General features: G+C 35.3%; 1 protein-coding gene across 3 annotated transcripts in view; it reads left to right on the top strand.

Annotated features, from left to right (window-relative positions):
• The window catches only part of ASCC3 (activating signal cointegrator 1 complex subunit 3), a 280,041-nt gene that overhangs the window by 141,877 nt on the left and 124,581 nt on the right, over window positions 1-13,583 (top strand). For 2 of the 3 annotated variants that reach the window (XM_062608480.1, XM_062608481.1), the window contains one exon: window positions 7,072-7,206. In XM_062608480.1, coding sequence (XP_062464464.1) covers window positions 7,072-7,206 — 135 coding nt within the window. Of the gene's footprint in view, window positions 1-7,071; window positions 7,207-8,817; window positions 8,911-13,583 lie in introns of those variants that run through there. The other variant, XM_062608482.1, reaches the window with a different exon arrangement.

Raw genomic sequence — 13,583 nt, 5'->3', positions numbered from 1 at the left:
TGAGTACATGATTATACATTTTCATGAGTTGTTTTAGACATTTTTTTTACATGTATATGTAGCGTGTTTTGTGTTGCTCCTCTAAGTGAAAACATAAGTCATACTGCGGTCTAGTTATGTGTCTCTGATAACAGAAAAGTACTAGTTCTCACAGGCATTTTGAATAATCACACACTTTTCAGTGCTTTGGTGATGGTGTTTCAGAAAGATTACAACCTAGAATATGCAACACGTGAGGAATGCAAGCACCTCCTATTGTGACTTTTAACCAAAGTCTGTAGGTCTTTAGTTAAAACGTTTGATTTGTTTCATACTTTAAGAAAATTCTGGGGAGATAACCTAGCTAGAAACATTTGCTTTCTCCTTTCTTGTATATTTTCTATTATTTAAAAGCTTTGGTTTCAGGAGAGCAGCAGCAGACACTTTCAGCACTAGGACTATATAGCCCAGAGCTAGCTTTGAACTGTGGAGTGCAGATCTAATTACACAGCTTGTAGCTGTGGAACTGCTCCTCTCTGTATTCTAAATTACTTTTCCTAACCTATTTGCATAATTTAAAGCACAGAGATTTTGCCGCTGAAATATGATTCTCTGACACAGTTAGGACAGGCTAAATTAACCCTCTTAAGACTATATTGCTTTCTCACAATGTATTTGGTAAATGCTTACCAACTTGTTGGGGGAAAACATTCAACAAGGCTTGAATGTTTTCATTTGACAACTTTTAGGTAGGGCTGGATCTTTACAAACATATTTGGTGATGTACAGAGATTACAAGTCAACATTAACTTTAAGATTGGGCACCTCTAATCAGGTAATAAAGCGACTTGGTTTTTGTAATCAGACTTGGTATCTGTCTGCCTCTCACCTAGGAGTTCTTTTTATTGTCAACAATTTGTGCAATAATTTTAAACATAAAAATTTGGTCAGGTGATGATATGTGATCATGAAATACTTAAAAGTATTCATGAATTCAATGAATTCAAGTGTGCATTGTTAGTTTAAAAGTGGTGGGAGATAAATTTTGTGAAGAAAACATGCTACATATGAAAATTAGGTATCTCTCTAAAAGAATTGTACAGGGTAGGGGATAGTTATACAATGCTTGTTTCTTAGTTGCTGTTTACATAATAAGGCCTTACGTCTTTCTGAATAAATAATTGCTATGAAGTCAGACATTGTCGTACAGTAGCCATATGAAAAGTGTTAAGAGATTATCAAATGTGTTCTTTAAACAGTGAATATTCTGAGGGGTTTTGTGCATTAAATCTTTATTTCTTTTAGTTTGTTTAGCATGAGAGATTTAATATGTTAAAGTAGTTCTGTATCACAGCTTCATTCCAGAAGATTAAAATCGTGTGATGGATACAATAGAGAATACTAGTAAAAGAAGGGATGGTCTGTTGTGTAGGACAAAGAATCACTTCACTGAAGATCCAGATTTTGTCCCTGTCTCTGACAATTTGTCTGATGTTACAGAAGCTGAAGGTGCTGAAATAAAATTCTTCAGAAGTACATACTAATCAGAGCTTCTGAATTTTCAGAATTATGACAGAAAGCATTGATTTGATGATTAAGTGTATTGGATGCTCATGGCTTCAATGGAGTTAATAGGGGCTCTGCTTTGAGTTTATCAAGTCATGTATAGTAAGCAATATGATCTCATCTGAAGTTTCACACTTAGTGAATACACTTAACCTTAGTTTCACTTGCACAATGGGAATATGAGGAACCAATCTTTATACTTTTGTTGTTGTTGTTGTTGTTATGTATTTGACTTCTTGTAACGATTAGCCTCGCATCAAAAACCATTATGAAATTTTTAATTCTTGAGAGCAGGGTTTGTTCAGAGTCTGTTAGAATAAAACAAGGTAAAAAACTAGATCTTGCTTCATTAATTGAGTATTGTCTGTTTCGCATACAAAATGTGGCAGATGATGTTTCGATGCAAGAAGGAAGATGAAATACAAACTGTGTAATTCAGCACCATCCTATTTTCTACATATTTGCATGGTAGCCCAGCCAGCTATTTCAGGTCGTGGTTGGCAATTCCAGGTTCCAGGGTTGGATTTTTTTATTTCTTCTGCCCAGCTACTACTCCAAGTGATGCACTTGAAACATCTCCCTGGCAGAAAAAGAGGCTATTTGGTTTTCAATTCTTGTGGAAAACCCAGCATGGAATTGCACTTGTCCTGTTTAGTTTCAGCTGCATGTAGGCAGGAGCTTTAGAAATCATTGCAGAAGTTTTATCAAGTCAGTAGCAATCCTCTGCTGATATCAAAAAACATGCTTTTTAAATATTTAACCTCCCAGTTCATTGGGTAAATGGAGTAAAAGAAAATGTTGATGCTCTTCATGGCTACAGTTCATTTTTATGTATCGTATTGGATACCAGAAGGAAGTTTTCCATTAAATTTATTGACATTTATTGAGTATAATGGTTAAAGGTGAACGGACCTTGGAGCCTAGAGTGCAGTGTGGCCCAAATCCATCTGTTTTCTGGCTCTTGAAGTGTCTAAACTGAGTGTCTCTTAGTATCAAAGTTCCTGAAGCTCCCAGGACTGTTTCTGAACATATATTATGGCAGGCAGTGATAAGAAAGGAAGGTTTTAGTAGGATTTAGGTAAAAGACTCCAGCTGTTCTTTCCAAAAAAAGAGTTTGATTTGTGTTTTCATGGCTTTTGAATCAGTGATACTGCTGTTATAGTAATAATATTCTTGTGGACTTTTTTAACTGTGAGCATTGCACAGTAGTTTTGGTTTTAGTACAGTCCAGTACCCTGGACTCTATAATGTAATGCAGTCTGCCAGGAGTTCCTTTTTCTGGGAAATATAAATTTATTTTATTTTATGGTCTTAGTTTTGAAGGCATTTTGGTCTTTTCTAGTACCCCTCATAGCTCTGCTCCCAGTATCTGCATTTCTTGATCTCATAGGTATTTTATCTATCATCTCAAGTAGATGACTGCAGGTGTGTCCAGTCCTGTACCACTATTACATTGGTAAATCTTCCCTAGACCTACATAATATTTTTCCATTTTTTAGATTAATCCTCAAGTCTGACATATTTTCAAATAAAATCAAGATACCAAACTTCAGAAAAGGGTTCAGATCCTTTTCTACTGAGACAAACTGGTTATTGAATAGTGTGTTTTAAAGTATGTTAATTGACAGGAAAGTGTTGCAAAAATAAAGCTATATAGTCATTTTTAGAAATGTTCAGTCGCCAAGGTTCAGCTACACATATACTTACATTTCTGTTTGCATAATTCTCTAGGATAGTGTCAGCTATTAGATCTTACTTACCTACAGACATTCATATTGTTTCTGATATTTCTGAATGAGTAGAAAAATTAGATATGAATATTACTGCTTTATTCACCAGTGTACTATTTTTATAGTGAAGAAGAAACCTCAATAATAGCAAATTTTCTTCTCTGTCTTCAAAATAATATTTTCTTCTCTTTTTGGTGTTACTTTTTATTGTCTTAGCAAGACCAGGACATCATAGTGACAGTTGACTTCAAAATGTCAGTTTCTTATGGTTCTGCCTGATTATCACAGGAACTAAGAGGGCTTTTCTTCACACTTACAGCTTCAGGAATGGGCTCTGTACAAGCACTGCAGTTGCTGCTCATTTGCATCATAATCAAAAGGAAGATTCTTCAGTTAAGGGCCTGGCTTTTACTGTCATCTTTTCTGTGACTAATAGTCTGTGCTCTACTTCGTGTAACTGTAGTGACTTATGATTTTACCGCCTGTTTGGTTTTTTTTTTACTGAGCTTGTTTAGTTTGAAGTTACCTCCTAATACGACTCTGTATCTTGTTTAAACAAGCCGTAAAGAATTATACCCTGGTTAATTGAGAGATTTATCAGATATAAATGCACACCTCTGTGCAGATTTACTTGCTATTTTATATGACTGTTTATATTAGTTTCTTGCAAATTTTAAAAACATTCCTGCATGCTGCTACTCTTTTAAATTTCTCCTTCTAGCCATTTAACTCTCACCCACTCCAAAAAATTCAGTCAGATCATACTTCATTTGGTCTTTGACTAGGAATTTCTAAAAGGTCAGGAGAACCAGTAAGATATTTATAAATATTATGTCAAAGCATGCAGAAATATATTAGTCTAATAGGTTTGAACTTACTTAATATTAATGCTGTGTAAATACCATTCTCAAAGTAGCTATTTTAGATTTAATATATAAGTAGTGTGTCGTGGTTTAAACCCAGTCAGGTAACTCGTTCACTCACTCCCCCCCTTCTTTCCCTCCCCCTACTCCCAGAGGGACAGAGAGGAGAATCGAAAAGAATGCAACTCCCACGGTTGAGATAAGAACAGTTTAGTAACTAAGGTATAACACAAATCACTGCTGCTACCACCAATAATAACAATGATAAAGGAAATAACAAGGGAAGAGAATACAACACCTCACCACCAGCTGACCGATAACTCGCACCCCCAGCCCCGACCAAGCACCGACCGATACCTCCTCCAACCCTGCAGTCTCCCAGCCCTTCCGGCTAACTCCCAGTTACATCCTGGCCATGACGTGCTGTGGTATGGAATACCTCTTTGGTCAGTTTGGGTCAGGTGTCCTGTCTCTGCTTCCTCCTGGCTTCCCCTCCTCCCTGGCAGAGCATGAGGCTCACAAAGTCCTTGGCCAAACCAAAACATCATTGTTATCAGCTCTGTTCCCAGGCCGAAAGTCAAAACACTGCACTGCACCAGCTACCAAGAAGGAGAAACATGACTGCTACTGCTTAACCCAGGACATTATGATTTCAAAATTAATGCAAAAATCAAATAGGAATAGAATTTAAAATATTAAAATACAATGTAAAACCAGTCAACAAATCTATTTTGTGGTTAAATCGTAAAACTTCTTAGTGCATATGTCACTTTTTTTTTAATCCCTCCCCCCCTTTCTTTTTTTCAGTAAGGAAATCAATACATCAAATGTTTTTACACTTCAGAATTTAATTATTTTCACAACATTACTTTTTAATCTATGCAGGAAAGAATCAAATGTTAATATGACTTCTTTTAACAAGGAAACAAATTAATAAACTATAAAATCAAGTTGACTTTAAAAGTGGATATTTGTTTTCAGTGAAATGCATTGAAACCAAGTTAATAATAAGCGAGAATTCACTGAAGAAGACCTAGTGGATCTCTTAATAATAGGAAATTGTTCCTTTGAGTAGTTATGTAGTTATGTTAGTTTTTATTCAAGCTTTCTAGAGAAAAAAATACAAAAAGATAAATAGGTAATCCTTAATTAATGAAGACAGAAGGGATATACAGTGTACTTCTGTTATGCAGTGGTTCTCTTACTTTTTGAAGAACTCTTAAAAAGATTTCGCCAATATGTGACATGTATCTGAGAATTTTTCTACTCAGATGAAAGATAATAGCTGTAGGAGTCACAGTGTTACTAAATTGGTGATGGAGTGAGGTATCAAATATGCTAAAACAGGTAACAAGTGATTGTTCCCAGTAAGCAAATAGTTATGCACACTTGTTTCTCTTTTTATCTCTTCCCTGTATTGTTACCTGAATTAATTTTCTTGGTTTTGATTATAAACTTCTAATACATATAATTATACAACTATTATGTATACTTTTTTATAAAATGATATATACATTATAGGTTTATAAATCACAAATTTCCAAATTAAGAACAGAGACTATAACTTATACCCTAAATACGCCTACTTTCTTAATAGTGTTTCATTTACCCTAAGTCAGTTATACACGGCAAGTTGATACAAGCATGATGGTGCAAAAAGGCCAAAATTAAACCCACGATTCTCTGGATTTTGACATACCAATCTTGAAATCCATCTGGAACTATAGTGCTGTTAAAACAGAACTGTAACTCTATGGTTACATTTTCAACTGAAATGAGATAGACTTGCAAAATAGTGTTTGCCATTTACTCAAGAGCCAGGCACTCAAACTTTTCCATTTATGAGTTTTAAGAAGAGAGAAATTGTCATACTTCATCAAAATGAAGAATTGTATGATCAAGTATGTGGGGTTAATTTAAGCAAACCCTGGTTAGTACATAGTGTTTAGGAAGACAATATAGAGTGTTTTCCATAGTGTACCTGTCCCAGCAGTATGAGGTTAACAGACACTTAAAATTTATATAACACTGGAATTAAGTGATATTTAATCATTTTTTCCCTTTCTACACCAATCAGGGGCTTACTGCGTCATTCATCTTAAATGTGCCTTGCAGTGAATCTTAATATCAGTTTAAATTGCTTCCTATTCATATCTAAAGGAATAAGTATTAATATCTCACTGCTGTCTCTTGGTTCAGATATCATATGTGGTAATAGGGATAATCAAGCGATAGGGGGGGTTCATTGGAAAATACCCAACTGTATTTCCAAAGCCCAGTGCAGACATGGGTACAAATATTTTTTGGTTACCGCTCAACTTAGTTGATATTATCAAGGATAATCCACAGTATTTCTAGGGTATCTTACTGAGAGATAGCATGTGATTTTAAACCCATAATCATATCTGTTAGTTTAAAATGTATGTGTTTTGCATTTGTTCATGCTTGATTTCATCCTTCTCTCCGATTGTCCAGTGGTTTGGGAGTGCAATACCTTCCTGAAGTTCTTTATAGTAATTTTTTATTTCAGATACCTCAGAGTCCAGTCATACCATCAGGGAACTTATCACCTCACTATTTGCTTTTCTAGATCTCTTAGGATGTATCAAATGACACATCTCTTTATATAAAAGGTAGTCTCCCTACTTTGTGAACATGAACTGTTTATTGCCAACAATTGTTCCCTGTCTTTTAAAGACTAAAGAATTAAAAAAAAAAGAACCTTCTCAAAACTTCTTTGAAAATATTAAATGCAATATAAGCAAGCTCACCCTTTAATTCTTCTTAAGCAACATTAGTTTTCATCAGTATGTCATGTATTAACTATTATTCTTCATTTTTATAGCAAATACTTTGTAAGCACTTAAAAATGTTTTCATTATTTGAATAAGATTGTCTAATGTCTCATCAGCCCTGTTTATTTCTGTCTTAAGGTGATGGTGTTTGTTCATGCTAGAAATGCCACAGTACGAACTGCTATGGGTCTTCGAGAAAAAGCAAAAAACAATGGTCATATTTGTCACTTTTTATCACCCCAAGGATCAGATTATGGTCAAGCTGAAAAACAGGTAAGTGATAATTTATATTGGTTTCTTTCTGTCCTAGAATTGATGTTTTTACAAGAAAGTCCAAGATGGGAATAGATGAAGCATTTTTTAGCTTCTGGGAAGGTATATTTTACTCTGAAGGTATGTGTGGAGTGACTGAATTGAATAGAGGAAAGGAAGGAGTAATAGCAAAGGAAAAGTGCTGTTAGTTTTTTGAACAAAAGCTGATAATGGGTTGTGGTTTATGCAACTTGTACTATTTGACAGTAGTTTTCATGTGATGTGCAAGCTCAGAAAGTCCCTTAAAGACCAGTTGCTACAATCTGGGAGAGTACCAGTCTCCTGCTTTTTGCACTCTTTCCCTAAGCATCTGCTACTGTCCACTCTTTTAAGACAGAATACAGTCTTAATCTGACCTAGTCTGTAAATTTGCCATCTTTCCAAAACCATCTGACTTTCTTTATCAATCAACTAATCATGAGCAATCAGAAAGTAATCTATTTGAGAGTTAAAAGCGGGAAAGCTATTTGAATCTCACAAGGTTTTAGCCCCTTAATCTGATCTTATTTAAAAATATACATATGGATCATAAATTACTGGTATATTGAGTGGTGGCCAAGTACTTGCTAGCTGAAACTATATTTTTATGCATTTTAACACTTCTGTCTTTATATGAATTGTGTTAGTTGACCTTCTTTTTTTTGTTTTTTCTAATGTATAATATATAGAAGTAACTTGGTCTGCAAAAACTTCTTTTCATCTATTCAAGCAACATGCCGGTATATCTGCTGACAGAATATTTCCAAAACAATTCTTAATTCAGTGCTATATGTGACATTTACATTTGGTGATATTAATTGAGGTCTAAAGATTAAACAGTTTCTTGTTAATATTCCTTGGAAAATAATGTTCTTCCTCGCTCCCAACTAATTAGCAGAACACAGATGAGATACTTATTCACTGTAGAAGGTTTAATGTATGTATAAGATGCCTTCTCTCACTGACAAATGTATTGATAACCTCTTAACCCCTCTGAATTAGGAATTTAGTGAGGGTTTTAGATTCTACGTCTGCCTTTAGATGTAATAAATACATTACCTTATTTTGCACCTCTGGAAAGAATGTGAAAGGATACATTCAGCCTTACTAATTATGAATGGAGCCAGATGTTACAGTTGGTGAGTTCAAATTTCTGAAATGTAAAAAAAATTCTATTTCAGAGAGGATTTTGTAAAATCAGGATGAAGTGTCTTTGTTCTGTTGAGATGCTTATGAGACCGATAAAAAAAGTTTTTAAAACTAGGCTAAGTTAGAAATTGATGACCCTATATTTCATAAAATACATATTAGAAAGCCACTCTTTGTCTAGAGGATGTTGTATCTGCTGTATTATAAAAATAACATCAAACCTGAACATGGAGATCCCATGTTTCTACTGTAACATGTAATTAAAGCTGAACTTTTTCTTATTATATCTCTTAGAACAAAATCTGAATCTCCTAGATTATTCAAAATAGTATTTTTTAATGCTAATGCAGAAAAAATGTTTTAAGCTATTGAAAGTGTCAGTGCTTACTTAGACACTCAAAATTATTGCTAAAGAATTTATGAAAAATAATGTGCTTATTTCAGCAGCGGGAGGCAGTCCTGAAGGGCAAAGGAGTCCAGGAAGGCTGGACATTATTCAGGAAGGAAACCTTAAAGATGTAGGAGCAAGTTGTCCCCATGTGCTGATGGACAAGCTGGCAGGGAAGACCAGCCTGGCTGAACAGAGAGCTGTTGCTGGAATTAAAAAAAAAAAAAAAAAAAACGGAAAGGAAAAAAAAAAAAGAAAAAATAACAAAACTGCCAAAAGAAAGCGTTTGACCTTTGGAAGAAGGGGCAGGCCCCCTCAGGAGGACTACAAGGTTGTTGTGAGTTTATGCAGGAAGAAAATTTGCAGGGCCAAAGCCCATCTAGAACTTAACCTGACTACTGCCATAAAAGACAATAAAAAATGTTTCTATAACATTTTTATAACAACAAGAGGAGAGCTAAGGAGAGTCTCCATCCTTTACTGGATACAGGGAAAAACACAGTGACAAAGGATGAGGAGAAGGGTGAGGTACTTAATGCCTTCTTTGCTTCTGTCTTTGCTTACAGCTTCTGGCTGTAAGACCATTTGTTCTCCAGGTACCCAGCCCTCTGAGCTGGAAGACAGGGATGGGGAGCAGAACAAAGCCCCCATAATCCGAGGGGAAATGGTCAATGACCAGCTACAGCACCTAGGCACACACAAGTCTATGGGGCTGGATGGGATCCACCCAAGCACTGGAACAGGCTGCTCAGGGAAATGATTGAGTCCCTATCCCTGGAGGTATTTAAAACACATGTAGATGTGGTGTTTAGGGACATGGTAGTAACCCTTTTCCATGAGGAAGTGAACTGTGGTTGCCAGAATTTGCTCTGTGAGGGTATCCTGATTTTGGCTAGCCTCTTTCCTGGCTGCTTTTCAGCTTGAGCAGGAAATCCTAGATTCATATTTCTGTAAAAGGCCGTATTAAAAAGCATACTAGACTGTATGAAAGGGAAGAATCAACTGTGTTTATAGTATTTCTGACTGCCTCAGAAATTAATATGTAATATGAATGTGTTTTGATGTGATGTAATACTTCTTACTTGTGGATTTGGCAGGCAGATTACATCTCTGAGGCAATGCATTTTATGTACCATATTGGAAAGGACAGACACAGAAAAGGAGGAGTAGGAGTTGTGCCCTAGATTGGTTATATCTTCGCCTGTGCAGAGCTCCACAGTGAAACTGGACATGTGCAGCTCCTGTTTGGTTCAAGGTCAGAGCAGGAAGGAACAGACAGGGAGGTTTTGGTTGAGATCTGGTATGGACCACCTGTCCTTGGGGAGGTAGTTGATGTGACTTATTAGGAGCTACTGGAAGAAGTCTCCTACAGGTAGGCCTTTGTTTTCATGGCAGATTTCAACCATCTTTTAGAATGGTAGCATTCTTCAGGCAACCCAAGAAGTTCATAAGCTGCATTTGGAAGCAGCTTTTGAATCCAGCCAGGCACCTACTTGACTTGGGGCTCAAGCAGGGTAGAACTGGAGGCAACTGTTGCCATGAGTGGCAAGTTTGGGTGCAGTGATTAAGCTCACTGTTGAGAGGAAGGCTGTCATAGTGAACAGCGAGAGAACTGTGGTCTTTGGAAGAGCAGTCTTTGGCTTATTCAGAGAACTGCATGGTAGGATCACCTGGGAACCTTCCAGGAAGTAGACAAATGTCTCTGCTTTTACACTAAAGAAATTGATTAAATAGGGAGGAGTTGAGCTTCACTGAAAGCAGTGATGACATAGTTGATGCAGGAAGTGGAAAAGAAATTGGGAGAAAGGTAATGAAAATGAAAAGTTGTACTAATAGCTTTATTAATAATAATAGAGCAATTATTTATATATATTTAAAGCTATTATTATTATTAATAATAGCTTTAAATACTATTAATAAAAATAAAAAGTAAAAAAATTATAACATTATAAATAAAAACTAAATGCTATTAATAAAAAAATTAAACTAAATATTGTGAAATGTACTTCTTGTTCTAAGCAAATTCCCAAAGGAATTTGAACTCTTATGTGGGGAAACTGCTCTTTCAATGTAATCATGATCTTTTTTCAGGAAAAGCTATAGATACAAGTTGAGTATGGCTTGAATGGTACACACACTTGCAAGTGTTCTTAGATCTTACAGAGGAACTTAAAGCATGAAAGTGTAGTATGCAAAATTATGTAATCTTTCACAATAGAATTTAAAAACTTCTTAAAATTAGTACTTAGGAAGAATGTGAAAGATGAGGCCAAATACAGATGAAACAAAGCTGGTGATGACTGTCCTGGAATGCAAGACCAAGAAAGATGGCTGTTAATAACAGAACAAATTTATAACCAGGGACTGATAAGAGGGAAAAGCTGTGAAGATGACAGCAATGAATAAGAGAGAATTGTGTTCTCCAGTAGAGGTCACATAATGTTCTTGTGGCTGCTTTGAATCTTACAGTGACTATCAAGAGACAGAATAACTCATTAAATTCTTCCAGTGATCAGTACATGTGATATGCACATTTTACATTAATGCAAATTCACATTATTTTACTTATGCATATGAATATGATGTAGATTTTGGGGGAAAATATTATTGTTGTTATTGCTGTTGTTATTATTATCAAAATTGTATACTCCAGTGTACTTAAGGGGTTCTTCATTAACACACAGAAATAAATTAGTAATGGAAATAATAAAAATAGAGTGAAGGACTAGTCATACTGAAGTCTGTGGCAAAACATCACCAATAACCTTTCCCTACATACTTCCATTTGTTCTCTTTCAGGACCCATTAAACAAACAAAGTTAAATTATTGTAATTTATTTTTTTATTATTATTTAAATGATTGAATTATTTTGCTTACCATAAAACCTAGGTGTTTTGTTGGTTCTTAAGGCATTTTAAAGGCTCTTAAAGGAAATCTGTGTTCTCTGTTCATAGGAAAATTGTTGCTGTTTAAAATAAAAATGCATATCATGTATCAAAATGATGATGACACAGCATATAACTTTGAGGCGTATATTTATATACAGTTTTCACAATAAGGATACTAATCAAATAAGAGATATACTCTGCCAAGGCAGCAGCCTGCGTAAACAATCATCAATAATCATAAAATGAGTAATATGCTAGCAACATTTTGCTGAGCAATTAAGGCTAACATAATTAAGACTTATGAGTACACCAAAGATTTCAGTGATGAGAGCATGTGGGGGGTTGTTATTAAAACAGTTGCTGTCCAGTCTAAATTTTCTTTTTCTTTCTTAGCAGTAAATATTTCTAACAGAAATTAATAAAGTAACAGCAGTAGTGTATGTGCATCTTACCCAAGGTGTTTATAATTGTGTTTTGTCACTGGAACTTTCTATAATAAAAGTTGTAAAGATTTCAAAGTGTAACAGGTAGAGACACAAGGCACAGTGAAGCCAAGCTGGATAGAAAGACGTTTTTCTTCCCTTAACTTTCTGCTCCTCCTTCAATAAGCCCATCCTGTAATTACAGACTTGAGGCTGGAATAGCACTATGTGAAGCATCTACATAAATGAACACATCTTTCAGATGAACCTGAAAGTGTAGAGATTTTCTTCTCCACTGGTAATTTTTTTTTTCTAATACTGGAGAGATTTAGTGGCTAAAGGAAGAACTTCAGTACCACATAGGTGTATAGAGAAAGCCTACATATATAGGCGTGACTGCCACCAGGAATTATAACTGTTCAGTTTTCTATCATTAAAGCCATTTAAAAAACACCAAAACCAAAATAAAATACAAAACCCCTGTTATTACAGCCAAGTGTTGTGCTGAACAGAATGAGTCAGTTACAGAAACACTGCAGAGACTCACTAATGGATTTATAGTTTTTTTGTGGACAAGAAGGACCAGCCGTTGTGAAATGTTTATAATGTAATTTAGAGAATTGAGCAAGGCCTGAATTTTTGTTTGAGCTCCAGCAGTGACTTCTCACATATATAGCCCTGATGTGTGTCATTCTTCATGTCTAAATTGGCCTGCCTACTGCTCTAGACCAAGGATCTCATGCTGATTCTCTTAACTATTTTTTTTCACTGTGAAGTTATTACTCATTTAAATAATAGCAAATTGTTATTAAGGGTAGATCAAGCCAGTAACTTTTAATGGCAAATTTCAGGTGACCAGGATAATATCCTGGAAAGAGCATTGATACATACTCTTCCTTGGGCATTTACTGTTAAGAAACTACTGCTCTAGACAGACTTTCAGTCAGACCTGGCACAGCAGATCTTACGCCTTATCCTGTAAATCAGATATATCGTATGCCATAAAGTGTGTATTAACATATTAAAACACATGAATTGTAAGAGCTTTTCAGAGTTCTTTTTAAAATTCATTCTCAAAACACTACCGAGGGTTTTTTGTTCCCAGGTATCTCGCACCTCAACCTGTAGGTGAGCCAAATGGCACTGTGAAACTGATCTGACCTTGCAAGCATTTATTGTCCCTTCATAGTGCTTCTGGTTTCCAAACTGTACCTTTAATGAGCATGATCACATTTGAAATTTTTGATTACCAGTACAAATATGAAATATCCATGGGTCAAATTGGATCTCTGAAGAACCTCATTAGACATTCTGTCAAGTCAAAGCTTTTATAAAGAATTATCATCATTGCCTAATTTTAATCTCCTTAATAAGTGAAATGCATTTTATGTAATACTAAATTCCCGGTGCTGTACCATGTAAGTGAAAGTTCTGACAGAAGTCTAACTGTATTATCTCAATGCTGTGTGATGCAGAGTGATTAATTTAGGCTTCATAATGATAATATCATG

Source organism: Pezoporus occidentalis, unplaced genomic scaffold (assembly GCF_034315485.1).
Source record: "Pezoporus occidentalis ecotype Australia unplaced genomic scaffold, CSIRO_AGI_Poc_V1 ctg13, whole genome shotgun sequence".
In the NCBI taxonomy this organism is placed as follows: domain Eukaryota; kingdom Metazoa; phylum Chordata; class Aves; order Psittaciformes; family Psittacidae; genus Pezoporus; species Pezoporus occidentalis.
This window is presented reverse-complemented; position numbering and strand designations above follow the sequence as displayed.